Genomic DNA, 27,572 nt, shown 5'->3' with positions numbered 1-27,572 from the left:
ATAATCTCTCATACTAAACAGTTTTTTAACAGATTTTCTTAATCTCTACTTCTCATTTTCAATACTTAACCTGCCCGGGCATATAATTGGCCAGAAAGTATAGAAAGGAACAGTTTCTTTATGATTGCTTTTTAATTCTACTATGATGAAAATTTGATTTGGACCGCGGGCTCCTCAAGAACTATGATGATTTTAGCCAAATTCTTAGTATGTATTCAACAAGTGTTCCCCCCCCCCCCCTTTTGAGCTCTGATCTTATTGGATTAGCTTTTTTTTTGTTGGATTCCATTAGCTCAAGCAATTTGTATTGTAAATTATTACTTTAGGAAGTGATGAAAGTATAATGAACCTGATTTTATTGAAGCATTCTCTTTACTACCGTGTTTTTCAGGATCATGGGTGCTCTGTACAAATTTTTTTTTTTTTTTTTTAAATACCATGTGTTGTACAAAAGTATTCATTGATTGGATGATAAAAAATCCAGCTTCTCTCTCCCTTTCTATTTTGTTTAGCTTAATTCGTAACCCTTTGCCAGAAAGGGTTAAGCTGCTACTTTTCTGTTTGATTTGAATTTTGCTTAGTATAGATTTGTGACTGAATTCATTTTAATTAAATTTCTTAATTGGAGAAGATGGGTTTATCCTTTATGCTGTTGCTACATTTTTTGATAGAAGTGCATCAAAGGGGTGACATCACAATTAGCAATGCATGCTTTTCTAATTTTCTTTTAACTATCCTTTAGTTGAAATGATTGTTTGTTTTAATTTTTTGTTTGTGATTGTTTTTGTTATTTCAGTGGCAACAAATGGATATTGAGTATACTTTCTGGCAAATGCTTCACTTGTGCACCTCACCAAAAGTTGTGTAAGTATATATAAAATCATTTATACTCTTTCCCCTTTTGGATTTGAAATTCATGTAAATCTCTTTTTATTAATGCCTTGTTCATTATGCAAATCCACATTATGATCAATCAAGGCTTAGTCGCTACTTACCCCTTGCACTCCTTGTACTTGTGATTAAGTTATCGGTTTTTCTGATTGCTTTTCTGGTGCATGCATTTGATGTGGAACTGGATGATGGATGTAGCTATCAGCATACTAAATATCACAAACGTAAGTTCACTTCACATGAACATCTTATTGGTTTTTATATATCTGTATGTTTCTTTTTCAACAACCATTGGTCCAGCAACTTAAGTTCAGCTTTTATTTACTTGGCTATATGAATTATTTGGACTGGAATTGTTCTGGCTCATACTGTCTAAACATTTTAGTATATGCTGTTATATCTTAAAAACATTCATTAAAAATCTTCCATACGTAACACATTTGAGTTACGTTTGGTGATGAATGATATTGGCGATATCAATATTTGATCACAATCATAAACGATGTTATATGCAGTAATTTCTCTTTCTTTTTAAACTCATTTGAACTTTCAAGTATAATCTAGCAATGATTCGGTACAGAGAGAAATTTTTTTAGGAAAAAAGAAAATGTGTTTTAATCTTCAGTGAACAACTTTTATTTTGCACAGGGAGTAGAAAATCATCTAACAATGTGAAAAATAGTAATAAACTAAAGACTAAAGGAAGTGTAATTGGTTTTTTTCTTATTTTTTTGGCATCAGAAACCAAGAATCAATGGGCACGTGACGACCTGCTTTTGTTGTTGTGATCTGCAGCCTTCTTTTGGCCGTTGCAAGTCTAGCATATTGTGCAGCGTAAGTGTGCTCTACATTTGTGGTGCCATCTCTTCATACTTATACATAAGACAAGTAGGTAAAATTACTGTAATTTTGTAAACCTAAATCAATATGCAAGTCCTTAACATTTGTGTACATAACAAAGGGTCGTTTCAGTTTTTATAACATTCCTTTAAAAAAAAAAAAACTGCCTTTTTATAACATTTGCGGTGGCACCTCTTCATATTTATACTTCTCTTATTTTGGAATATTTGCTGTTTCTGAAGTCATGAATCACAATGGTTGATGGCTTCGGGTTTAGACATTTGATGACCTTCTTCCTGTTGAGATCAGTGATACTCTGCTAATATTATTATCTCCTTATCACTTCAGGTATGATCATAGTGCTGCACATGCACTTTTTGTTGTATTCTCAGTATTGGTTTTTCACTTTTGGTGACTGGAGTAGCTCTGGCAACTTTTTGTTGGTAAAGGATACTACCCACACACATTAAGTATATCATCCTTTTCTTCTGAATCACTTAATCCTGATACAATAACAGATGTATCTTTTGACCCCTTGTGATCTCCAGGTTCCTGACTAATTCCTATCTTCGAGAAGAGGCTCCTAATAGTTATGTAGTTGAGCAGCGTGTTGAATGGTAGGTTGGAAAATGTTGTTTCCTGCATTTCGTCATGGATGGCTGAAGAAGTCAATCTTCCATTAGAAGTGGATGTAAATATGTTGGTTTAATCGACAATTTTGCATTGCTTTTGAAAATTTTTATGTCACTGGTAAATTTGGGGCCGTTGAATATTTCCCCTTTGCTTTAGAATTTTACGCTTCGTTTTCTAATAGCTGATTCTTCTTTTTTGGTTTTCCATGGAAGGCTATACGCATTTGATGTGCACTGCAACTCCTTCTTCCCTATGTTTGTCTTGCTTTATGGTAAGTCCTTACTCCTTCGTTAGTATGGAAGCTGTTATAATGTTTGCGACTGTACTATATTGCATCACAGTAGTACTGATGCCTGATCATCCGGCAGTGATCCATTATTTTCTATCTCCTCTATTGGTGGCTCATGGTTTCATCCCAGCATTGCTGTCAAATTTGCTGTTCATGGTGGGCGCTTCATACTATCACTACCTCAATTTCTTAGGTTATGACGGTAATATCCCCTCCCTCCCTCTCTCCCTCCCTGGCATCCGGGGCATATTAATAATTTGGACAAAGTTCTCGTTTAGATGGACTCTTGATATTTAGATCCTGTAGTATTTCTATTTCATTAGTACATTTTCATTGGGTTTGGCTATAGCCTGGAAAATATTCTCTTTTCAGCTTTAGACTCTTGAGCGTAAATCTGCTCAATGTTAGTGAATTCATATTATGTGTTCAGTTATACTTGAGGTGTCAGGCATTAGGCTTTCCTGCAGTTTGGTTACAATCTTCTTTTAGTGTGTTTGATATTTGATATGCAAAGCTGGATAGTCTTTTCTTTATTTTTGGTCTCTGCTGAATTTGATTTAGTTTTACCCTAAAATTTAGGAGGTTCAATATCTGGAGTCTGGAACTGTAACACCACTTTTGTTAGTCTTGAACTCCAGCTCATATGGCGTGAAAGACAACTTTCACAGTTATGCCTTTCATTAGTAGGCTTATTTCCTGAAGACATGTAGTCACATACCGCTGAAATTAAAGTTCTTACTTAGATATGACTGGGAGTGAATAAAATGGAGTTTAATGGATTGTCATCTGTGGCTGTAGTTCTGCCCTTCTTGGAGAGGACAACTTTTTTTCTGTACCCGATTGGTGTTGTCATCATCCTTTCTCCTATTTGTAAGTGTTGAACATGCTTCCCATTTGTATTTTCATAACATGTTAATATTGTGTCTGAACTCAATTTCTGATTTGCAGTGATTTTGGGTGGCTTCAATCCTTCTAAATATTTCATGAACATCTTCTTCAGTCGACAAATGTGATCAGTCTGGCTAACACTTTTGATCTGTCATCGTTGAGGTTTTACAGCATTCGGAAGACTGCATCAACTTGAGAAGGCTTATTGTTTGCTTGTATCTTAGGGATGGAATGGCCAGTAAGGCCTTCTAGGTCTTCTACCACCACTGCTAGTGGAAGTTGAATTGTAGTAAAGTCAGGATAGGAGGTGCAATTTTTTAATAGTTATAGGGAATATTTGTTCAAATGAAACCACTTGATGTAAAAAAAAAAGAAAAATCTGATCTTCTCCATGTCATTTTGGTGTCTTTCTCCCAAAAATGAATTTTTGTTTTAAATCGCAAGCTTTCTCGAAAGTCTAGTGGATGAACAGTGAACTAACAAATAGAAAAGGGTTTCCTGTCAACCACATTCCAAATATGCATGCACTAATTCATGGTATAATAATCGGTCAAATCAGTTATAATTAATTCAAATATTATTTATTATACAAAATAATTTTAAATAAGAAAAATAAAAATAATAACTCTAACAATGTTATGTTTTGTTAATAATTACTGAATAGTACTTTTATTATTTGTTGAAGAATAAAATCACGAATTATTTTCAGTATTACAATTTAGTGATTTTTGTTCAATTCAGTTCGTCCTATATAATACTACCTCCTGCTCTGAATGCAAGATGGTAGTGTGTCAATTGGGGATCATGATCAATTCTAAGTTTGGTAAACATATTTGTTCATCGAATGAGTTTCCAAATGTACCAAAGTGAAGCAGTGAATCAGGGAACAATAGCCATTGCCAATACATGGCTTATTTATTTTACCAACAACGCAACAAGCAACTTTAATAGTTATTGGTAATCATAAGTTGTTGAGAATGTTATTTAAGGATCACAATATGACATAATGGCGGGTCTTTAACTGAGGCTGAGCAACATGAGCTTTGCTGCCGGCAACGTCAACCACGAACCGATACCTGACATCGTTCTTCACCAATCTTTCGAAGGCTTTGTTGATGTAATCCATCTTCACCACCTCTATCATCGAACTCAGTCCCTTCTCTTTCCAGAACTCCAACATCTCTTCCATCTCCTTTATGCTCCCTGTGAATATTCCCGTTATCATCTTCCTTCCTGTTACATTACAAAGAGTACCGCGCTTTCAACACAAATATTCACAAAAATCAACACAACGTTGTTGACATTCCATATGCTATGAAATTGCTGCCCAGGAAATATCTCAATTTTGCAAACAAAGCCGTGTCGTGCCAGATGCGTCTGGTATTGACAACCCCCGGGCGGGGGGTGGAGTACCAAGCATGACCATGGGGCTCAGGAATTGCAGAGGAGTGCTGATGACACCTGTTAAGATCAATTTACCATCAACTTTGAGCACAGAAAGATAAGGTTCAAGAGGGTGAGCCGCTGGCACGGTATCAATGATATAATCAAGTGAGTCAGCAATCTTCTGCATCTGAGTTTCATCCGAGTTAATGACGTACTCGTCTGCCCGAAGGTGCTCCAGAGCCTCCTGCTTCTTCTTCCCCGACGAGCTTATCACTGTCACGTTGTGTCCCATGGCTTTCGCTATCTTCACACCCCGGTGTCCAACTCCTCCAAGCCCTGCTATTCCTCCTCTTAGCCCGCTTTCTTTCAGTCCGAAGTGTGACAATGGACTGTACACTGTCACGCCGCCGCACAACAGTGGAGCCCTTGCTCTGGTGCCATTCCCTCTGGTATCTTCACCGCGAAGCTGAAAAGTCGAGTTCAGAATCGGCGATTTAAAAAAAAAAAAAAAAAAAGCTTGTGCTGATGAATATTTCAATTGGGATTTGCCGGAGGCTTTGATGACTATACAAAGCATGGAACTTTGGACTTGGTGAAAAGCCAAAAAAAGGTGTGCCAACATATGAAGGTTTCAGCTTTCAAGCAGGATTTTGCAGGAACTTCTGAAGAATACAAGGCATGGAGTTTTAAGGGGGTGATTTATTACTTTTGAGCGACGACCATGGTTTCCGCAAAGCCACCTTGGGTGGATCTTCCATCGCTGTAAGTCCAGATCTTCTTGCTGCAATACTGCTCGATATCAGATTTGCATACCCTGCAATTCCTGCAGCTCCCAACGACGAGTCCTACTCCGACAGCGTCTCCGATCTTAAACTTGGTCACATTTGAACCCACCTCGATCACTTCGCCGGCCACTTCATGCCTAGATATCAGAACACTCGTCAGCTCTCAAAGCCACGAGCAGAGAAGGCCATTAAAAGATAATTTAATTTGATTCGAAATTATTCACTTGGTTGTTTACCCAGGAACCATGGGATATTTGGACACGCCAAGATCATTCTCAGCCTGATGCAGATCAGTATGGCAGATTCCGCAGTAAAGAACCTTGATATACACATCATCAGGCCCAGTGTTTCTGAAAGTATAAGATCAAACAATGATTCTAAAAGAAAAACGTATAGAGAAAAGATGGGATTTTTTTATGAAGATAACTAACCTTGGAGTGAAAGTGTATGGAGAGAGAACCCCAGAAGTTGTCTCGTGCAGCCCATCCAACTGTTGTTCTTTCTCCTTCAACATTACCCATATTGCCTCAGAGGCAGAGAGACGAAAAACTGGAGAGGAAAGGAAGGAACTAATATAAGAAAGCAAAAGCCGGCCAAAGAGAGAAGAAGAAGGGCACGAGTTTTGCGATAATGCGATTGCGTAGTACCGCTTATCGTCGTCGAAGTCGTCCTACCTCTACAAATCCAGGCCTCACACTCGCCGTATATATCTTATGAGATGGTCCTCGTACGTTTTCATGTGCAAGGCATAAAATCCAATAAGAGGAGAATGGCGCGAATTTGAGTGGTACGACAGATGGGGGGACAATTGGCGCCTAATATCTTGTTGTCATCCTTCTCCTCCCCCCACAAATCGAGGCCTCATTTGATGTTTGTGTTATTACGGGGTTCTTGTATGTTTATCAGTTAGGCATCAAAATTTGTTTTTTTACCTTGGCTAGCCAGATAAGCACACAAACACACAACACTCAGTACAGATGCTTCATTTTCATTATTCCTCTGCCAAAAACAACACACATTGTTGGGGGCAATGATTGTCTGGAGGTGAAGAGATGACGAGAAATATGCATAAACCATAAAATGATGACTTAAAGAGATGTTTCTTGATACAATATACCTCTTCAATTAAAAATCATGACCACATGAAACAACATTTTTAAGAGCCAAAAGTTATTTAAAATACCTTTTTCATCAAGAGTTGCATTCTTCTAGCACACAAGATTGTTTAAAACCACACAGCTTCTTACCAAGTGGTGGTTACCTCTTTTTAAGTTATGATCTTTCATAACACATCTTTAGGACTCTGATGCCGCTTGTGTTTACTTTCTAGACAACCATTCATATAAATTCCTTAATTTATAAGACTTCACAGAAAAACACGTCACTTCATTTTGAAAAATATTCCAGCAACCAAGAAAGATTAATGAATGCCACATCACGCTCTGGTTTGCAGCAGTGACCAAACAGTTCGAGCATAAATTGTAAGCCCAGTTTTGTGTTTATATATCTCTTGTGGTAGTGGGCTCTTTCTTTGCTGTACCCCCTGGGCCAGCCCTTTGTGTTTATACATCCCTTGTGGACTGTTTTCGCTCTCCGCTTGTTTAATTGAAAGAAACACTTGTTAACATAATTTTAACAAAATTGAAGATTTTATGTGATCTGTTTTTTAATTTGATGTTCTTGAATTATATATTATAATAATGATTGTAATATTTTTGTTAATTTAGTCCCACAGTAATGACTATAAAATTGAAGCATAAAAAGACGAACCGTGAAGAGAGTCAGTTATGAAAGTTTCAAATTATATATTATTTGTATCACAATATTCAAGTTTTGTGGGCAAATTTTACTTATCAAATTAAATGTATTAAAATTTCCTTTTGTTAGCATCCTAATAACACCACTTAAATACTAAAAGTAAACACTTTTCTCAATGAATATTCAAATTATGATTTACTACATAACTATTCAAATTATGATTTGTCATGTTGTAAATAACTCCTAACAAACATTTTTTTTTGTTACCCACTTAGTTTACTGGAGCTTTACTCCGACTACATTTGGATCCGATCCGCGTCGCGCACCTGGCTATGGTGGTTGAGTCTCCTAACGGGAATTTATGCATACCCTGAGACTTGAACTCGAGATTTCGTTTAAACGATACCAAACTGCTTACTACTTAGACTAATCCCTGTTGATTCCTAACAAACATTTAATCAATCAAGAAGGGAATTCAATCCCATCCAATCATTGTCAACAAGATTCCTTATTCAGTTATTTGGGCCGGACACAAATCCACGAGGGAGGATATTGTTAATCGCATCTTAGCTAAGGAGTCTGCAACTCACGGCTGCACGTTTAGACCCGGCCAGCGGATATGTTCATCCCATTTGGGTTTTTAAAAACGTAGTTAAAAACTTAAGATCTCTGCCCACACTGAATAAAATTAGTTAATATTTTCTTTTCTGAAATTCTGTTAATTATGTATTTTTTTCTTCTCAATTTTTCTCTTTGTACCACGTAGTTTAGGAATTTATTTTTAAAAAATATCAATTACTTCAAAAATTTTACAACGTGCTTCATGAAAATAATTTTATACTATTATCCCAATGATCGAGTTTGAATACTACCTCCGACTTTGATCTTTAATACAAGAGTTCATTATAGATTAAAAAAATCAGCTAAATTATTTATTTATAATAAATATATATTATTTTTTTAGTATGTCTTTATCAATCATGTGTATTAACCAGAATTACTATTTATTGAAATCTTTAATATTTGCAACTACTATAATAGTTACTTGAAAAAAATAGATAAATATAAGAGATAAAGTGAACTAAGAACTTACATTTACAATCAAATTAAAAATTAAACTAGCTTTTGTACTACCTCCTGTTTTTAATATAATAATTTATTTGATTTTTATTTTGATCATAGATATAAAATTTCAATTCATTTTGTCTCTTACATTTATTTTTTTAAAAGATAATCTTTATAATAATAGTAGTTTCAGCTACTCTATTTTATTAGTAAAAATTTTTTGAAAAAAATATCTATTTATTTCAAATAACTAATTTAATTAATTTTTATATTATAAATTACAAATAGCACTGAGAGGAGGTAGTATTAAGAAATTAAATTAAGCATTAAAAACCCCCCGACTATAATCTGCTAGTTGACTATATTGTCAGACTTCTTTTTACTATCATTGGAAGATAGGGTAACAAATGTCACATAGTTGGCGAACTACTACAGATCACATAATATAAAATACCACCCAACAGTTCCCGACAGAAAATTTAGAATTCTTTGGAAAGAAATCGCATTTAAATATTCGACGAGACAACAAACATATCCGATATTCCGATGAGGCATCCACAAATCATAATTATTGAGTTTTGCAGAAAGTTACTTAGGATGACATGTGTTTCATTTTCATTCATCAAGTTTGCTGCCAGCAACATCAACCACGAACCGATACCTCACATCGTTCTTCTCCAATCTTTCAAAGGCCTTGTTGATATAATCCATCTTCACCACCTCTATCATTGAACTCAGTCCCTTCTCTTTCCAGAACTGCAACATCTCTTCCGTCTCCTTTATGCTCCCTATGAAGCTTCCTGTTATCATCTTCCTCCCTGCCACATCAATTATTAATTAAGTTACAACAACTTCAAATCACAACATACAGTTCAAACATCGACCAAAATCAATCTAACCAGACCCTGGTATGAAGCTTTTGGAAAACAAAGGGACGAAAAAGCTGACAGAGAGAGAGAGAGAGAGAGAGATCCTATACCAAGCATGACCATGGGGCTGACGAATTGCAGAGGAGTGTTGATGACACCCATTAAGATCAACTTGCCATCAACTTTGAGCAGAGAGAGATAAGGCTCAAGAGGGTGACCCACTGGCACGGTATCAATGATATAATCAAGTGAATCAGCAATCTTCTGCATCTGAGTTTCGTCTGAGCTAACCACATAATCGTCTGCTCCAAGGTGCTCCAGAGCCTCCTGCTTCTTCTTCTCCGACGAGCTTATCACCGTCACGTGGTGTCCCAAGGCTTTGGCTACCTTCACACCCATGTGTCCCACTCCTCCAAGCCCTGCTATTCCTCCTCTTAGCCCACTCTCTTTCAGTCCGAAGTGTGACAATGGACTGTACACCGTCACGCCGGCGCACAACAGTGGAGCCACTTGTACGGGCGACATGCCCTCTGGTATCTTCACCACGAAGCTGAAAACCCCAATCAAGAAAACGCAGCCTCATAATCGGTGAACATAAAGTGCTTGTGCTTATGATTGTCTTTCTTTTCAAGTGAGGTTTTGAAGGAATCTTTGAAGAGCATAAAGCATAAAATTTTGGAATTGGTTAAAAGATGCGTCAACATCCGAAGTGAGTTTCAGGAACTTTCAAAAGAATCAAAAGCAGGGAGCTCTGGTGAGAATATTGGAATAGAAGCTAAGGTGAGGATTGATTATATTACTTTTGATCGACGACCATGGTTTCAGCAAAGCCACCCTGGGTGGGTTTTCCATCTGTGTACACATCGTTGTAATTCCAGATCTTCTTGCCACAATATTGCTCAATATCAGATTTGCATGCCCTGCAATTTCTACAGCTCCCAACGATCAGTCCAGCTCCGACCACTTCTCCGACCTTAAACTTGGTCACATTCGACCCCACCTCGATCACCTCCCCAACCACCTCATGCCTATACACATATAAGATAACTCATCAGCTCAGAGCCATAAGCAGAGGGAAGCGTGTTAATGGATTTTGTTGGTTGTTTAGTTACCCAGGAACCATGGGATAATTGGACATGCCGAGATCATTCTTAATCTGATGCAGATCCGAATGGCAGATTCCACAGTAGTGAACCTTGATATACACATCATCGGGCCCCGTGTTCCTGAAAGTGCGTAATTTGAAGAGTTAGAACAAGAGGAACCGAAACGTGGGAGAAAAAGATGAGATTTTTAATGAAGGTAAAAATTAAGTACCTAAGATTGAAGGTGTAAGGAGCGAGAATCCCAGAAGGGTCTCGTGCAGCCCATCCAACAGTTGTTCTCTCTCCTTCAACGCTTCCCATGTTGTCTCAGAGGCAGAGAGAGAATGCAACAAAGGAAAATGGCAGGCGAAGAGAGAAGGAAGGATGAGCCCTTTATGAGTGCGTACTGCGTAGTGGGCGCAAAACTACAAAAGATGGGGAGGATGAGGATGGAAGTAGCACACAAAAATATACGTTATTTAATTATTATTATTATTATTATTAACTGAGAAACTGATAAAGACACAGGAACTGTAGGGTGTGGGGCCTGCGGGCGCGGTAGGTGAAACAGTGAGGTTTAATCCTCCGCTTCCTTCTTCATGTCTGGTCATCCTCTCTCCACTAATCTCACCCCTACATGTCATATCGTACGGTTCTTATTATCTTATCTTAGCCTGGACGATTGTCTTTTTGGATGAAAGCAGAGACGAGAAACTTGACCGTGTCGAAAACTAACAGTTGGAGATAATTACCGAAATCAATACTTGTGACAGTTGATCTTGTTAACGAATCATACACACATTTTTTGTACCCAAAAAAAAAAAGTTCAAGTTAGTAGAAAGAGCATATTTTTGTTGAATTTTGTATTGGTATCCTAAAATAATTTTTCATACCAAGGTTTACCTTAATATATAGGGTGTTACTTTAAAAAAAATATACATTAGGGTGGAGATTATAACTTAATTGTTTTTATTAATTAGAAAGTCAAATCAGATGATAAGCATAAGAAGATTCCTCTAAACACAAGAAGAGATTGAATAAATTGTGAAGCCATTATGGCTCTTATTTTTTAGGATGCGATCCCTTATCCTCCGCCGTGAGTAAGTGCACTTATTATTTTCTTTATTGTTTTTATTCCCCTTGCCAACTATTTCCTTTGCTATTATCAGTGTCAACTAATTAAAAAATTGGGTAGGTATGCATGCAAAAAATTGGTTGTATCTTACCAAAAATAAAATAAAATTGGTTGTAACCTTCAGCAGTTGGAGGCGGAGATAGAAAATTTTCATACACACACACACGTCACTAATTATTTTATTAAAAGCATGGGTTAACATTAATTCTGTTGCATTAAATGTTAACATTAATTCTGTTGCGTATAATTCTGTTGCATTAAATGTTAACATTAATTCCATCAAACCCATCAAAAGAAAAATGCAACCCTTTCCTGACCGGAGTTTACCCAAAAAATTACAAATCCTATATTAGGTTTATAAAATTCATATTCTAATCTTATTTACAGCATATCTGATATTATTTTTTTTGCGTATTTAATTTCAACACTTTCTAATATTATTTTTTAATTACATTGAAGATCCTAATCTTATTTATGGTTTTTTTTGGGCCAAAATCTTATTTATGGTTTAGAACTTTAAAAAATTAGATGTACTATAATAAAATTAGAGTGTTGAATGTATTATAAATAAGATTTAGATATTTCTTCTTGCTAAAGTATATGTATCCTTTTATTGGAGGCAATTTTATTCGAGACACTGACGGTACTAAATGTGGGTACTTCTTTCAGTGAAAATTCGAATTTTAGTTCATCACGTTGTGAGGGACTGGTCCATTCTGCTAGATTCAACCTCCTTAGTATTTAAATATTAAATGCATGTCAAAAGCAATATTAGAATGCTGCTGGATACTACTTTACCCATCATAAAATGCCATAATTTTTCTGAAGTTCTTTTTTTTTTTGGGTTGACATTAAGTTTTGTTAGGAAAGAACCATAAAAAATCTGAGTTAAAATAATACGGGCTATTTTTCAGATTGATCAATCAAATTTGGTAATAGATGCAAATTTTGACTGTAAAAAAAAAAAAAAAACTCGTAAATTAAGAAAGCTTGAGTGCTAATAAATTCACATTATAATTAGATGAATTTTCCGGTGGGGCGGGCGTCACAAATGCAGAATCAACTAATAGAAATCACACCTAATTCTGGAGAAAAAGGAGTGATAATAGATAGGCATCATTAAGTAAATTAAATCCTCATCTTTTTGGCAAAAAAAGGCCTCACCAAAAATATAATAATTAATTTTTACTATTTATGTTGTTGTATTATAATTTTTTCTAGTGTTTGTTAATTTCTTGGAGAGTAATACCCGTAAAATTGAAGCACGGCCAGATTACCATTTTTTGTGGGGTGACGTGCTACCTTCTCTATGAAGACAAATTTTGAGACCTCACACCTACCCTTTCATCTCATGATCAAAGATTAAACTCTAATTAAGTCAAAATTGTAAAAACCAAATGATTAAATTTTTTCTATTTTATTTATCAAATTAAACCGGTGTTCATTGCATCCAAGTCCAACGTGGATAAGTATGACAATCGCCTAACAAGCCAATAAGAAACACTGCATCCCCACTGAGATGGATTTGCTCGTTTATTATTTTTCACTTGAGAAAACTGAATCAATTATATTATATGTATAAATAATTTAGCTAAAATATTAGGAGAATTACATTTAAATCTTACAGAAGAAAAATAATTGCCAAAAAGACCCAATAACAACCTCAATAATCAATAACGACAAGTCCTACGGTGAGAATGATAACTTTTAAAACTTGTGTTTCAATTATTTTTCTTGTTTAGGATCTTATTGTAATTCTTTCAAAAATATTCTCATTTTGTACGTTACTTATAAAATATTCAGAGAATGAGGTCCCGGTTTTCCACTAAAGAGACAGGTGGGCTTCGACTTCTGGTTAACGTTGATTTTTCTTATTAGGCTGCGACTCTCTCCAAACCCCATCACCCACAAATCTAACAAGTCCGCACTGACTTTTAAGGCACGGCTTTATATGATATTTCTTTTTATCTTTTTATTCTTATTTTCAACTTTTCCTTTTGGACTATTTCTGGAAGTAATTCAATTATTGACAAGTTTTATAATTAATTAGCAATTAGTAATGTGCTTATTTAGTGTGAAATTTTTTAATAATTAATTTTTGTTTATATGAGACTGCACGGTAATTTTTTGGTTCTGAAATTTGGTTGCATGTCATCTTCAAGCTTCTGCTCATTCGGTCTCCTGGTCAAATCAAGCCAAAACAGAAAATCAAACCCTATCTAATTATTTCTCATACCCAAAACATTGCCTTCTCTGTATTTTTAGTTTATTTGTTTATTCCGAGGGTTTGGTGAGGTGAGGGTCAGCACGAAGATGAAGAAGACTTGAAAGATTCGACACAGGCTCACGCCGTGGTCACCAACCCCATCGATCATTATTGCCACCTCATGATAACGATGTTGGTGGTGGCTAATTTCTTTGACGTAGTAGCTAGGTTGCTTCCATTATTCAACTGAACAAAATATAACCACAATTAACCTCATGATATTTTTGGATACAATTAGTAACACACGGTTGATGTTTTACAGCATAATACCTCTGTGCTTAATCTTAACATAAGAACTAATTAAAAATTTAATTTGATTTTAAATATAATATCTTAATTCATTTTATCTTTAATATTTATTTATTTTGCTCGCAAGTAATTTCCATGGTGATTATGTCAAGTAGTCTTTGTTGAGATGTAATTTCAATGCACATGATTGATATGGATATTTTAGAAAAAAACTTATTACAAACAACTAATTTATTTAATTTTCTTAATATTCATAAATTAATTATCTGAATTTTATATTAAGGATAGGAGTTAGTATCTCGGTAAAAGTATTGTGTTTAGGCATCAACATGCTATCATTCATTGTTCAAAATTTGTGGGGTATTCTTAATACACCCCAACGCTGAAGTATTTTGCGGCTGGATGGTGTATTAGGTGTGAAGGTAATTATATGTATGAAACAAAATATACAAAGATGTGGATTAGAGTTATAAGCAATTTCCCCAACATTTGGGGTGGGGAAGACATTAGAAAGGATAAGCATCAATAATCGACAAGACTAAACAAGCTATAATAGTCACACAGAAAAATGAAGCACCCAGAAGCTTTTTACTGAACGTGTCTCCTTAATAATCGAACATTTGTTTTATTGAGTTTGTCAATTTCGGAAGTCTCATTTAATTCCGATTAATTTAAGTCAGACTAAATGAAGTCCACTTCTTTTTTTTTCCACATTCGTTGTTGAAACTCAAAACATTATTCATAAATAAACTCTTCACCATTCGTTTTACCTAAACAAAATTAAAAGACTACTATTTGAATAACAGACATTCGTTAGTAGATTAGCATTTTACAACTTTGCCATTTACCCTTGATTTGAAGTTGATAGACTAAGGATGATTTATCTAGAAGGCTTTGACAGACAGAACAGTAGGTTGCAGCAGCATTTCTTCTGCCTTCAATGAAGATTTCAATTAACGTGCAATTAGAATAACATGAGAATACTAGAATTAAAGATGCGAAGGTCAATACAATACATGACACTTCCTATTAAAGGAATTGGAGGGAAAATTGATGTTTGATATGATTGCAAGGAGACTTGGGAGCACAAAGAGCCACACACAAAAACCAAGTGGCTATCTGAGGTACAGGCGCCAAAACCTTAACGTAATCATGTTGGCTGTTTGACTTGAGAGCATAAAATATGCAGTAGGGCAGCGGTGAGGAAGAACCGTGATTGAATCTAGTGAACGTGACAAGCTGTTACCTTTCAACCATGACTCAGGATTTTGTCAGATTCCAACTTCTTTGCATATATGGAGGGAGAGGAGCAACAAACTCGAGGCTTTCTACATTTCCAAGATCATGGGTGGATGATGATTGCACATCCTGCAGAGCTTGAGATACATTGGGCAAGACTATATGCTTACAATGAAGATGTAAACGAGGTTGCTTCTCAGAGATACTTCCCTTGTTCATATTGAGCCCAAAGGGGAGTTCTTCGTCCCCATTTGAGTCCTCCTCATCCGGCACATCAAAGTGTTTCCACCTCCTATGAGCTTGCAATCCATACCTGTAGTCACCAACTATTGGTGTTCCCAACACTTCAGCACAGTGGACCCGAAGCTATGGCACCAGCACAAGATTAGATTAGATTAGATGCTCCTCGTGTTTTGATAACTAAATGTAAAACCAAGATGAGCTAGTTAATGTAAAACCTGGTGTTTTCTCCCGGTTAATGGTGATAGCTCCAACCATGAGTAACCTGCACAATTAGCGGAGGCTTAAGTGGAACTGACTCAATCTCAAAAGCCATCATAAGGGGCGCCGAATGCAAATTCCCAAACAAAAGTTAACTGATGGACCACGAGTTACTGAGCTTATGGTACTGGAGATAACAGAGCTAATCAACTCTCATGCATTGAGGTGCAAGAGGAAGAGAGTAGGGCCGTCAGAAGGGACTATATTGTAGATTGAGGCGTGAGAGAGAGCAAAGGAAGAATCAATTCGATTCAACATATCTATAAAAGTTGTGAGGAATATTAAGCCGAATTGTTCACGAGCTGTGAACAGGAAACATTTGAACTCTGCAACATAGTTAGAGACCTACTATAGTTAGTATGGTTTGAGAGAGACACTAGCCTTTCAAGCTAAAGAGTTTGTTCTGCTGTTTCTTTTGTTTTTTGCAATTTTTCATGCGTCTCCGGAGCACCTTACCCTACCAGTTCCTACCCCCATCTCTGATTCAAACACAAATTTTAGTATGTTCTATATAAATAATACCATAATTACGAGGCTTTATCATTGACCAAATACTAGCTGTGAGCTGTGACTCTAAATAAGGTAAATTGGATTTTAAAATTTGAAGTGACCCTCATTACTAACCATGCGGCGAGGACCCAATCACTCGATACTCCGTGATTGCATGCTGCGACGATAATTCCGAAGAATTGTCAATGATGGCTATTCTATCAGATCTCCCGTTGTTTACCACCACCTGAAACCGAAACAAGGACAGAAGGTTTCAATACTGTAGAGGAAGCTTTCAATTTTCCAGATGATCCAAGTTCTTCAACAAATTAATGAACATATGTAGGGTAGCACATTTATGCTGTTTGCTGTTATGTGTTAGAACCAACTAGTTGTAAAGCCCACGCAGTCTTGTGTTGCCAGTGAATTGGAATTAATTGGTCTGCAGATACAACGTGAAATTACCATTCCAATATTTTGCATGAATGCCTAGAGGAAAAACCAAAGATTATCCCTAAGCTTTCACGTGAGTGTTTGGAGGTCATACTCAAGGTCTAGCAGGTTTGAGCACACAAGAATGCGTTTCAACTTGGTTCTTATAGCAGAGGGTATTCATACCTCATTATTTTAAGTTAAGATCCATTAAAACCTTAAACCTTAGTTGCTTATGCTGATACTATTTAACAATAAAGTACTACCTCTGGTCCTATATATAAAACCCTTTTAACTACTTTACAAGAATTGAGAAATGGAGTTTATTGAAGTAGTGGCATTAATTTGTCAACCATTTGGACTCCCCACCCCCCCCCCCAAAAAAAAAAAATCGTAAAATTAATGAGACCCCATATTCTTAGTAATCTCTTTTCACCTAATTAAGGGCATTTTTGTGGGGAAAAAAATTAATACAATAGACAATTAGAAAAGCGTCTTATACAGAAAACCAAGATAAACTCTCAAAAAGGTTCTTATAAAAAGGACTGGGGGAATAATTTTTATTTTTTATGACATGTCTAACAATAGCATTCGCTGGAATGTTGTCAAACAATATTGATGGATAATTGCATTTTTTTTGCATAATAAAGGCATACATTTATCAAATGCAGCGATGAACAACCAGAAGAAGTGCGCAGAAGCGCAGTGATTTTGTTGCGAATTGGAAAACTTGGATAAATGAGAAATAAGGATATAATCCAACCTTACCCAATGAAGCGGAAACAAACCCCTTTGGACGTCGTGGACATCCAATGACCAGTGCTAAGTACCTTCTTTGTAGGATTCTCCTTTTCTTACCAATCTACAAATCATTAAGTGCCAGCAGATCAGGAAAAAAAATTACAAGTATGCAACTTGAGATTATGATCATAAAGGACTAATGTTAAAAAATAATCATTTTTATACAAGGCATCTGTTGAAATAAGTACAAAGAAAAAAATAAAGCATAAAAACTCACATCATCAGATGCCCTGAAAGTTTTCTCCCGGAATATGGAATGCAGCGCTGTAGCACTTGTCTGTGTCCTTCCCATCACCAAAATGCCCGTACAATCTCTGTCCAGTCTATGCACCTAATATCCTGCCTAGTTTAAGTATCAATCCAATAGCTAGTTTTTCCCAATCACAAATATCGTAAGATAGGGGAAAAAAACTATCAAACTGATCTCATGTATTTTTAAGTTTTGTAATAGCGATACAGTTCCCATGATCTTTCACAGAATAATAATAATAACTAAAGCTTTATAATTTTCACTGCTATATTGATGCGACTTTCTTGGATCTTGGAGCCCTCCTAAATATTAGAACATTTAAATGATTTCTATCAAATTAGGCAAAGCACACAGGACAAATATTCTGTTTAATTTATTTTAAAGAGTTGTCTGTGACCAGTAAGGATCTTTTACAAAATGTATTTTATGAGTGATACCACTAAAGCATAAAACCTTATTTTGTGAACCCTAATACACATAACAAAGGATAATTTTGTAGTGGATGAAGTTTCATCAAGGGTTCCTCTGCCTAAGGAAGCATATCGTCTATACGTGCTCTAGAGAAAGAAGATAATTCTACCTGTAAATAGCTTCAGAAAAGAACTGTTATGAATCATAATAAATATATATATCACTCAGAAACTCACCAGTCGAGGAGATTCTGAGTATTCATAAGTTAAACATGCTGCAGCTACTTCATCTAAACTCCTGCTGATATTGATGCCACCCTTATTCAAGGAGAGGTTCAGATTTAACTAATGATCAATGGAGATCACTATAACAAAGAAAATCAACAAGGCGCATCAAACAGTTACCTGAACAGGCAGCCCTGGAGGTTTGTTCAGAACAAGAATGGCAGGGTCCTAAATTTCACAAAGCATAATAAATTTACATGTTAGAAGCACAATCAACTGAGATCTCAAATAATAAGAATTAAAGTTGAAAACCTTATGCAACACTAGGCTTTGGATAAAGTTCACTTCAGCAGCAGTGATACCACACTCGTGTTTCTCTTGAGGCGTCTCTTTAACACTAGCCGGAAGAAAGATCCTATCTCCTAAGTTCAAGGTGTCTTTGGCTGTCACCTTCCATTATATGCATCAGAAGTAAAACCACTCAAAGACAACCATTAAATATGAAAAAGCGAAAAAATTCTACATGTACTAGGAAAATGACGAGAAGATGAATATGCACAAAAAAATCAATTTTTTTCACTTTTGCAGTATGATAAATTTATATAGCTGTTGGATACCCTTTTTAGTCTATGTTTGTGTTCTTGAGTTTCTATAGTTTCGTTCTCCTCAGCAGCAGATTCTCTTCGGACCTGGCATAAAGCAGTGAACATCGATTGATTAGGCTGGAAAAAAGGCCGGCATTTAAAAGTATTGTGAGGGAATCTTATATATTGCCCGTGAGAAACAAATTCAAAGACTTCAATTTTTTTCCCCTCAAAGTGAAGCATGTACACATAAATCACTGTGCCTCTGTGCCATAAGAGAACAGGGTAACTTTTTAACCCAATATGCGCTATACTCATGTGGAATGAGCGCATGGCAATAACAATTCGGGGGAGCCAATAAAATATTTAATTCAGGACGTAGTAACCGTCCATTATCCATATTTCATACGAAGGATGAAAAACGGGGGGAAACACAGAAAGTCTACACCAACTGAGAGGTTTAGAATGGAACCCTTCCCCAGTTACATAAACAACACCAGCAGGTTATGCTCTTTTCATAGCACCAAATAAACGAGCAATGGGGTTACCTGTCTAAGACGAAAGAGCTTCTGTACTAGGCTTCGGGGTAGCTCAGGGCAGCACTTAAGAACCCACTTGAGCGCAGTAGTGGTGGATGTAGCTCCAACCCCGCATTTAGCTTCGGAACGGCGGTCGGAAAGTACTTTTCCGAGATCAGCACCGTTGACGGTGGGAGTAAAAGGCGGCAGAGTAAGCCATTTGACGTCCTTCCTCTGCCCCTCAACTTCGTTTAAGCTACGAAGAGTGCTGGAGTAATATCTAGTGTGCCTGGATCCAAAGCCAGATAGGCGGAGCGTCCCACCGACATGGAGGGTAGAAGAGGATGCCGGCAAGAGGAGTTTGATGAGACGGAGGAAGATTGGCTCCGTCATGGTGATGGAAGCCTCGAGGGTTTGTTCCCCGTTTCAGACTTTCCCTTGACCAGGAAGTGTATAACCAACATAACCATGACCAAATTGGAAAAATCCCCATTAAAAATTGTACTAGTAAAAACCTTTGCAATTCAACTGTCTTTTTTTTTTTTTGATAAGGAACTGTCATTTTACTATTGAAATTTTCCCCATAAAATACCTTTATTTTTATAATAAATATATGTACTCTGATTTAAATTTTTCTAACAATCTAACCAATAAAATTTTCAGATGGGAATATAAACTCTGAAAATTATTCTTAATAGAAATATTAATTAAACAGTTTTGTTTCATGGGCTTTGGCCCAAAATGCTTCATATTTGCGCCACAATGGTGCCCTTTCTTTCCATCTCTCGGCAAGTATTAATGGATGATCCATAGATACTCGTAACCACTCTTGGGATTGTGAAGCCTTTTTTCAAAAAAAAAGAAAAAAGAAGAAGAAGCTTGATTAGCTTCCAAGACATTTAACTAATCTCAATTTTGAGTCGCAACGTAGATTTGTGTGTGAGCACCTGGAACAAGTCCTTTAATCAAGAGTACATTGCCAAGAGTTTTATAGAAAAATGCATTTGTGTTAGCTAGGCTTTTCAGCTGATCGGCCATCAAATAAATTACTGCAGTGAAGAATTTACTCAAATGTTGCTCTAACTGAGAGACAGAAATATAAGACTCATCAGCCATTAAATCCTTACATTGTATGAATAACTCAACTAGTAGAATAAACATGGGAGAAGGGGGAGTACTGACATCTAAAAGAATAAAACTGCAGATTAGGATCATCTCCTTTAGTAGTAATTGCACCATTGCGTTTATTCTTACCAGTTCATCAGTGACTTAAGAGGCACCTAAACAAATCATAAAACAGAAGGACAACTGAAAAGACTCCAAACTATGACAGGAATGCATCTTCAAGATTATCTCTCAGATCAAAATGGCAGAAGTCGAGGTGCGAGCTAGTGTCCTACACCTGGGCTTGGACCTGAATTGTCAAGCTGTATTAGAATTCTGGCATCTTCAGAACTTCTGAGCAAATGGGCTTCTCCACATGGGTTTGGCTTACAATGCTTCATTTCTACAACATTAATGGAGGCTCTTTTTTCCATCTTCTTCAATGGCCGACCTTCAACCTCAGAAAGAAGAAGACAGAGAACTAAAACAACAACGCCAGCTTGGGAACACCTTATCATCCTGCCCATTCCATGTAGAGACATCATAAATTTGGAACCAGAGCCAGACAAGTTACTTGTAGTGGGCTGTTAATAACTCTGCAGCTGGGGGAACCAGCTTTTTCTAGCTTATATACAAGGAGGGAAGAAGGGGAAGTGCAGACTTCAATGAGAGGAATAAATTCATCGGAGAAAGGAGGAAATAAAGCAGAATTGCAGAAAGGTCTTTAGGGTTTGACTAAATCGGAAGTAAAGCCAAAAAATCAAACGGATGAGAAGGTTAACTGGTCTGCGGGTAGAAACATGATGCAATTTATGGTGAATGTTATAATTATATAATTACTTATTTGAATTTCAGCCAACAGAATTTATTGGGTTTATCTAAGTTATAAAGAATTTTCCTGCACGTTCTTCATCTCCAACCATATTTCACTAAACTGGGGGAAATATCGTTGACCTAGTAACAGCAAAGACACTGTCTAAATGCATTTACCTCTGAAGATCAATACTTAGTACAGAGTTTATTTTCTATTCACTTGTAAACTAAAAATTATACTCCTCCGGTCCTAAATATAAAACCCCTTTTATAGTGTAATATACTTTTATGAAGATGGGAATATATCTTGGACCTGTGAGGTTCCTACGGTGCAAGTTGCAGTATGGAAGAATAAATGGTTGAGGATTTAGTGAGTTGGCAGATTAATGGAGATAGCGTATAATAAGTTAAGTTGGGGATTGAAATTGAAGATGCACGTGTAAATCCCCGATTTCTAGCTTAGGAATGATAGAAATGGGAGGGTTTTGACTTTTGAGCATTTTTGTCTGAATTTTAAACATAAAGACATGTACTACTTGTTGACAAATTATAGTATGGAGACTGGAGCCTGCCAAACCAAATCAGCTGGCCAACACTAAATCTTGTATTGCTCAGCCTTCTATGCTACCTTCTCGCCTTCAAATTTTCAACTTTCAAGGTAACATTTCCTTCTCCCTCAAGCTACTATCATCATAGAAAGTCTTAAATTTCTCCTTCCTTTCTTGAACTATACGACACTTTGAGAAATTTTGAACCCCATCTGCCTCCAGAGTACAAACTTCTAATGAGCAACATATAAGTAATAATTAAATTTTAACATGAAATATATGTTAATATGTAGATATGAGCTATGCCAATAGTATATATTTAATAAATAAATAAATACAGAACATGATAGGGTGATTTTGGAGTCAATAAAGCTTTGAGCATTTCATTTTCAGTTTCACTATTGAAAGTCACAGGTAGCTTTAGCCACAACCGAAATTCTAGATACACAAGAAAATATGACTGACGATATTCGAAAGTCACTTTCGAGATTTTTACATCTGATTTGATACTTCTGTTACACTCCTATGGAAAAAGGAAAAGACTGTATGGGCTTTTCTTCCTCTCATGTAGAAGGGAAGTCAAAGAAATGGCCTCTCAACTGATTCAGTATCTGCCACGATTTCTTAAAGTTTCAAGATTAGGTTCCAATAGCACCCAACCATAAGCTCCGAAAGTTGATGTTTGTTTAAGTGATGGTGACTAGCACAGTGTGGACAGAATTAATTGGCGTGAAAAGTTGCTTCTGCCCTTTCATTTCAAAAGCTCCAAGAAAGATGAATAAACTTCCACACTTTAATTTAATGATTGCCTTTCTTCGTTAGTTTTACAATTTGGAGTTACTGAACAAAGTAAAATTGTCCTTATACAGATTTTGATCATGTCAATTCCTAATTGTTAGGCACGTTTACAGTTTAAATTTTCAAACATCGTCTACCACGAGGCAGATATAAAAGTTGTTAGCGTGTTTGTTTGGGAATTCCAAAAGTCTAAAATTATTCTAAGTTTTTTTTTTTTGGTTTATATCAGACCAAAAAAAAAAAAGAAGAGGTATACTGTACATGTAGTTTCACTTATCGTCTCCTTTTTCTTTTTGAACTTTACAAGAATTCCATCATGAGCTCTAGAGAATTTTGGCACATTTGAATGTATTTGATGCTGATTATTGAACACGTGTAGATTTGTCTTAGCAGAATCTGTTTCATTTTTCTTCTTGGTGCCAAATTTGGACTGTTAGAAAGAGAAGTACAAAGTAGAAATGATAAGACCACAGATAATTTGGTGGGTTGATCTGTTTCATGTCCAAAGTACTGCACCGTCTGAATCTAAAAGATTTGATTAAAACTTATGAGTCTGGAACACTTACTCTTAGAGGCTTGGAGCTGTCAAAAAAGGTACTTTTACTTCCACACCCATCCACTAATTCCACTTTCTTTTCCTAGTTTTGGCAATGCACTCCTTCTTTTCAGAATATGCAATGTACTTAATTGGTCGGAAACTTGAAAGTTCTGGCTGAGCTTATGAGAACTAATCATCACTGTGTAGCGTGCCAATTTAGACAACCATCTGCAGGAAAAAGTTCATCTCAGAGCACCAACGTTGCTTTCAATATAAGATTCAAATTAAATATATTGTAAACTGAGACACGATAAGCCATGGGCTATCATTCATTTTTAAGTTAAAGATTTTCATATGTATTAGGGTTCTAGAAAGCTGATGTGGAAAAGCTTTATTGAATTTTCTTTGTCATTGAGGTATGAAATATATGTATATATAAAGTAAACTTGATGACATGAGAAAAAGAAAGTAGAAAAAGGATTGCGTATTAAATGCATGGAAAATATTTTCTTTGAACTGAAAGTATGATTAAACAACAGTGATATTTACCTTTTTTAATGAAAATTAACATGCTTTTAAGCAGACAGAGTTTTGACGAACTGGAATTTATTTTATAACCAATTATCTTTTAGTTTTATATTTTTCCAAGTGTATTTAGGTATTAAAGACATGATCTCATGAATTCTTACAATGACCTTTCGTACCCATCATAGAATTTCATTAATCTATAGGTTATGACTATATATGAGGCACTTCTCTTTACGTTGAAAAGCTTCTCACAAATACAAATTAGTCTTTGAAACGCACATTTTTTTTCCCTTTTGCAAAAGTGAATCGTTTGTTTGCCGACTAAAAATAGAAGGAAGACTAAAATGTGCAGGGGCTTGCAGAGGAAACTGCAATTTCAAAGGTAGAGTGAATCTGTGATTAATGACTTACTGACATCTGAACTTGGTGGCTTCTCATTTGTGGTCCATAGGGTTACTTGCATGAGCTAAATGAATTGGACCATCGTGCTTGTCATTTTCTCACAAATCTTCATTTTTTAAAATCACCACTCTAATTTCAATAGGGTAAATTGGACCATCATGAGCTAAATGAATTGGACCATATTGCGTGTTGGAATCAAGGAAAGTATATTTTTTTGGAGAAATATTCCAGGCACTGCAAAAGCAAAACAAAATTAAAAAGGTGATTATTTTATCTGATGAATCTAAGAATCTGACTTAGAACGTAACGATGGCTCTTTTTGAGTGCAATTAGCATATACCGTGATACTTATCTCTTCAAATTCAGACTTGACTCTTCGAGGTTAGGTCCAAAGCCATCATCTTGAGACTTTTCTTTGAAAGAATTTGGTAAACTAGATTCGTCCAAAGGGTCAAATGAATGAAATATTTACATTTTTGTACAAGAGCAAGCAAAATGGGCGTTGATTTGTTTAATGAATTGCACCAAATGTTATCCACGTCAGTCGTATCTAATTGCGGCGTGAGAAACTAACACTATAAAGCCATTTGACTGTTGATTAAGACGTCAGTTGAAGCTACTATCATTTTCCTATTCAACTTCATTTTCCAATCTGAGAACCTCCCTTGTGGGTTCCTCTCAGCAACAAGAAAATGATTTTTCTGGTTTAAGTGCCCAGAGCCAATTCATTATAAATATGATCTCCCATGCACCCAATTGAGCAGCAAAGTCATAGTCTGAGATATATTGTTATGCACACTTTGATTTTCAACATGGCTGGAAGATTCAGATGTATCGCCTTGTTCATTGTCGTTGTTGTTGTTGTTCTTAGCGCGTCAGAAGGAAGGCCATTGAAGGATCAAGAAGAGGAGGTGAGAGGGATATTCAGGACAATGAAGAACTCAGGGCCAACCCTTGGTCCAGGACACGGGGTTAAGAAGGTTGAGAATATGAAGGGGATGAAGAAGTCTGGTCCGAGCCAAGGCGGAGGCCACTGGCTGGCAAAGGGTGAAGAGATTGGAGCGGTTAAGCATTCAGGTCCGAGCCCTGGTCAAGGAAACAAGGCAGCCTTTTCTGAAGGCAACGGTTCATGATTCTCTCATGGATGGCTTCTCACTTCTTCTTTGCAGGCGAATGCAAATATCCTATGTCTACTCATTCTTCAGATATTTCATTTCAATCTTACCATAGTCTTAAAAAGTAGTGCGAGGCACATAAGAAGTTTTAATTTCAGCTAGATTGCACCGTATTATTTTTTGTTATCATTTTTATAGTTTCATTCCAAGGAAAACAGAGCATGCGTGATGATAAAGATCCAATCACTCTGCCCCAGCAACCTAGTCAACGGGAAATTTCTTCTCTCTGCACACTTGAAGCTCCGATGTTGTCTGGTCTTAATCACGGAGCTTCACAAAATGGCTTCCCTTTCTGTGTTTGACTGTTTTCAGTAAATATATATCTTGCTCCTTTTCCACTGTGTTCTTTCTTCTTTTGCTTAAACCAATACACTACCTCCTTCTCCTTCTGTATTTAATATAAAACTTTATTTGACTTTTATTTTGATCTTAAATATAAGATCGCAATTTATTTTTTCCCCTTATATTTATATTTTTTCTTAAGAAAGTTTATAATTCTAACCAATACACTTGATTCGTAAGATATTTTAGGAAAGACAACGCCTATTTATTACAAATAATTAATTTAACTTATTTCTTTAATATTCTCAAATTAATCAATTAGTTCTTATACTTAGGACAAGACATTATCCGCTGTCCTCTCAAAAAACGTCTCTGTTATCCTCATGCGTTGTCACTGTATCACCAATCTTTCTAGTTATTCCCTGACCTTTTCGCTATCAAAATACCCAGCCATTGCTTGCTTTTTGCGATTTTATCTTGCTGTGTTTTTTTTTTTTTTTGGTTGCCAAATGCTATGCTTATCTTAAAACAAGACCATAGTCGCAAGATAGTTTAAGAGTCCATTTTAATTATAAATTAAAATATCAATTAACTCTATCTTCTACTATATTTGTTATTTTCCCCCAGATTACTTTTATTGGTTGCATACATCAGTGTGTGAAATTAATGAGGGTATTTGCAAGTATTTTCAATATAAATAATTAAAAAATTGGTGTTTTAAAAGATTATTAGGTCGTCTTCAATGACTTGTACTGGATTATTTCTCTGGTCTCATAAAATGTGGACGGTGGTGACATGCTACGCGTGCCTGCATGTGAGTGGACTCTCAGTACTTGGGCTGGGCATAAAAGGCCCAATTCTCAGCAAGGGGAGAGCCTTGGGCCTGCAATCCACCATTGGGGTTGATGGGTCCATGGACTGACGATTGCATCAGATCCCCTATAATAACTAATATAGTGCTTTTGTTTTGCAAGGGAAATTTGAAACGAGAAAAAGAAAAAATTAAACCCTATTATCTGGCACCCTATAATCAAAATGATGGTTGAAGGGGTGTCCTTAAACAATCAGAGCCTAGGTGCATTGGCTTCACTTCAAAATGTGATGGATAGTACGTTTCTGTATTATTCCAATTTATTTTTATTTTATTTTGTTTTTCATTCACCGAGTGTAGTGATAAATGCAGATATTAAAGAGATTAGAGTGATACAGTCAAGGGCAATTTTGAAAATATAGGGTGATATAGTCAAGAGCAATTTTGAAAATATATTAATAGTAAGTTCTGAAAAAAAAATTAAGTTTATTGATTAATTTGAACTAAATCTTTTATTGGAAGAATTATAATGAGGTCCTAAACAAACAAAAAACAATTGAAAAAAAGTCCCAGAAACTGTTATTCTCACTAAAAGACTTGTCGTTATAGATTATTAAGGTTGTCATTAGAACTTTTTGGTAATTATTTCTTTTTTACGGGACTTGATTGTATTTTTTTTTTATATATTTTGTGTGATTCGATCAAAAGCAACCACAATACATAGACTACTTGTCTTGATCAAGATCCATCTCATGAAGCCAAGGTGAAGATTGATCAATGATTCATTATCTTCTAACCTATGATAAGATTAATTCTATCCAATACAAACGAGTATACCGAGAAAAAGTATGCGTATTAATCCGTCTACCTACAAAAACAATTTTAATACGAAACTATTAATCTCATGCCTGACTAGCTTGTTGCTTTTAGGTAATTTGTTAATTTTAGGTAGCAAATGAGAAAATGCGTTTTTGGGTAGGTGTGC

General features: G+C 35.9%; 3 protein-coding genes and 1 pseudogene across 4 annotated transcripts; 1 reads left to right on the top strand and 3 right to left on the bottom strand.

Moving 5' to 3' along the window:
• Positions 1-781: 781 nt before the first annotated feature.
• Positions 782-3,978, top strand: LOC114743963 (protein unc-50 homolog; the record flags this gene model as incomplete). Its single annotated transcript, XM_028932149.1, is given in 11 exon segments — positions 782-864; positions 1,090-1,115; positions 1,633-1,656; positions 1,659-1,725; positions 2,080-2,138; positions 2,141-2,174; positions 2,280-2,348; positions 2,577-2,635; positions 2,733-2,855; positions 3,452-3,523; positions 3,602-3,978. Coding segments are annotated over 11 exon segments (681 nt in total), but the record flags the coding sequence as incomplete, so codon positions are not given.
• A 442-nt stretch (positions 3,979-4,420) lies between these two features.
• Positions 4,421-6,414, bottom strand: LOC114743954 (probable cinnamyl alcohol dehydrogenase 1; annotated as a pseudogene).
• Positions 6,415-8,895: 2,481 nt separating this feature from the next.
• LOC114743957 (probable cinnamyl alcohol dehydrogenase) lies at positions 8,896-10,884 on the bottom strand. The gene is made up of 5 exons (XM_028932143.1): positions 10,722-10,884; positions 10,517-10,630; positions 10,205-10,432; positions 9,515-9,954; positions 8,896-9,353 (listed from the first exon to the last, which is right to left on the bottom strand). Exons 1-5 carry the CDS (start codon positions 10,808-10,810, stop codon positions 9,151-9,153), a joined length of 1,074 nt encoding a protein of 357 aa, XP_028787976.1. The 5' UTR covers positions 10,811-10,884; the 3' UTR covers positions 8,896-9,150.
• A 4,169-nt stretch (positions 10,885-15,053) lies between these two features.
• On the bottom strand, positions 15,054-20,015 carry LOC114743958 (RNA pseudouridine synthase 4, mitochondrial-like). Of its 2 annotated transcripts, XM_028932144.1 has the most exons (10): positions 19,619-20,015; positions 19,104-19,175; positions 18,799-18,936; positions 18,667-18,714; positions 18,499-18,579; positions 17,819-17,932; positions 17,564-17,662; positions 16,504-16,615; positions 15,837-15,883; positions 15,054-15,744 (listed from the first exon to the last, which is right to left on the bottom strand). In XM_028932144.1, exons 1-10 carry the CDS (start codon positions 19,979-19,981, stop codon positions 15,400-15,402), a joined length of 1,419 nt encoding a protein of 472 aa, XP_028787977.1. In that variant the 5' UTR covers positions 19,982-20,015; the 3' UTR covers positions 15,054-15,399. The 2 variants fall into 2 exon arrangements, with proteins under 2 accessions (XP_028787977.1, XP_028787978.1); XM_028932145.1 differs by lacking the exon at positions 18,499-18,579.
• Between the last annotated feature and the right edge of the window lie 7,557 nt (positions 20,016-27,572).

Source organism: Neltuma alba, unplaced genomic scaffold (genome assembly GCF_004799145.2).
Source record: "Neltuma alba isolate B1F8T4 unplaced genomic scaffold, ASM479914v2 tig00004202_pilon, whole genome shotgun sequence".
Classification (NCBI taxonomy): domain Eukaryota; kingdom Viridiplantae; phylum Streptophyta; class Magnoliopsida; order Fabales; family Fabaceae; genus Neltuma; species Neltuma alba.
Note: the sequence above shows the minus strand (reverse complement) of the source record. Positions and strands in the feature narration are given on the sequence as shown.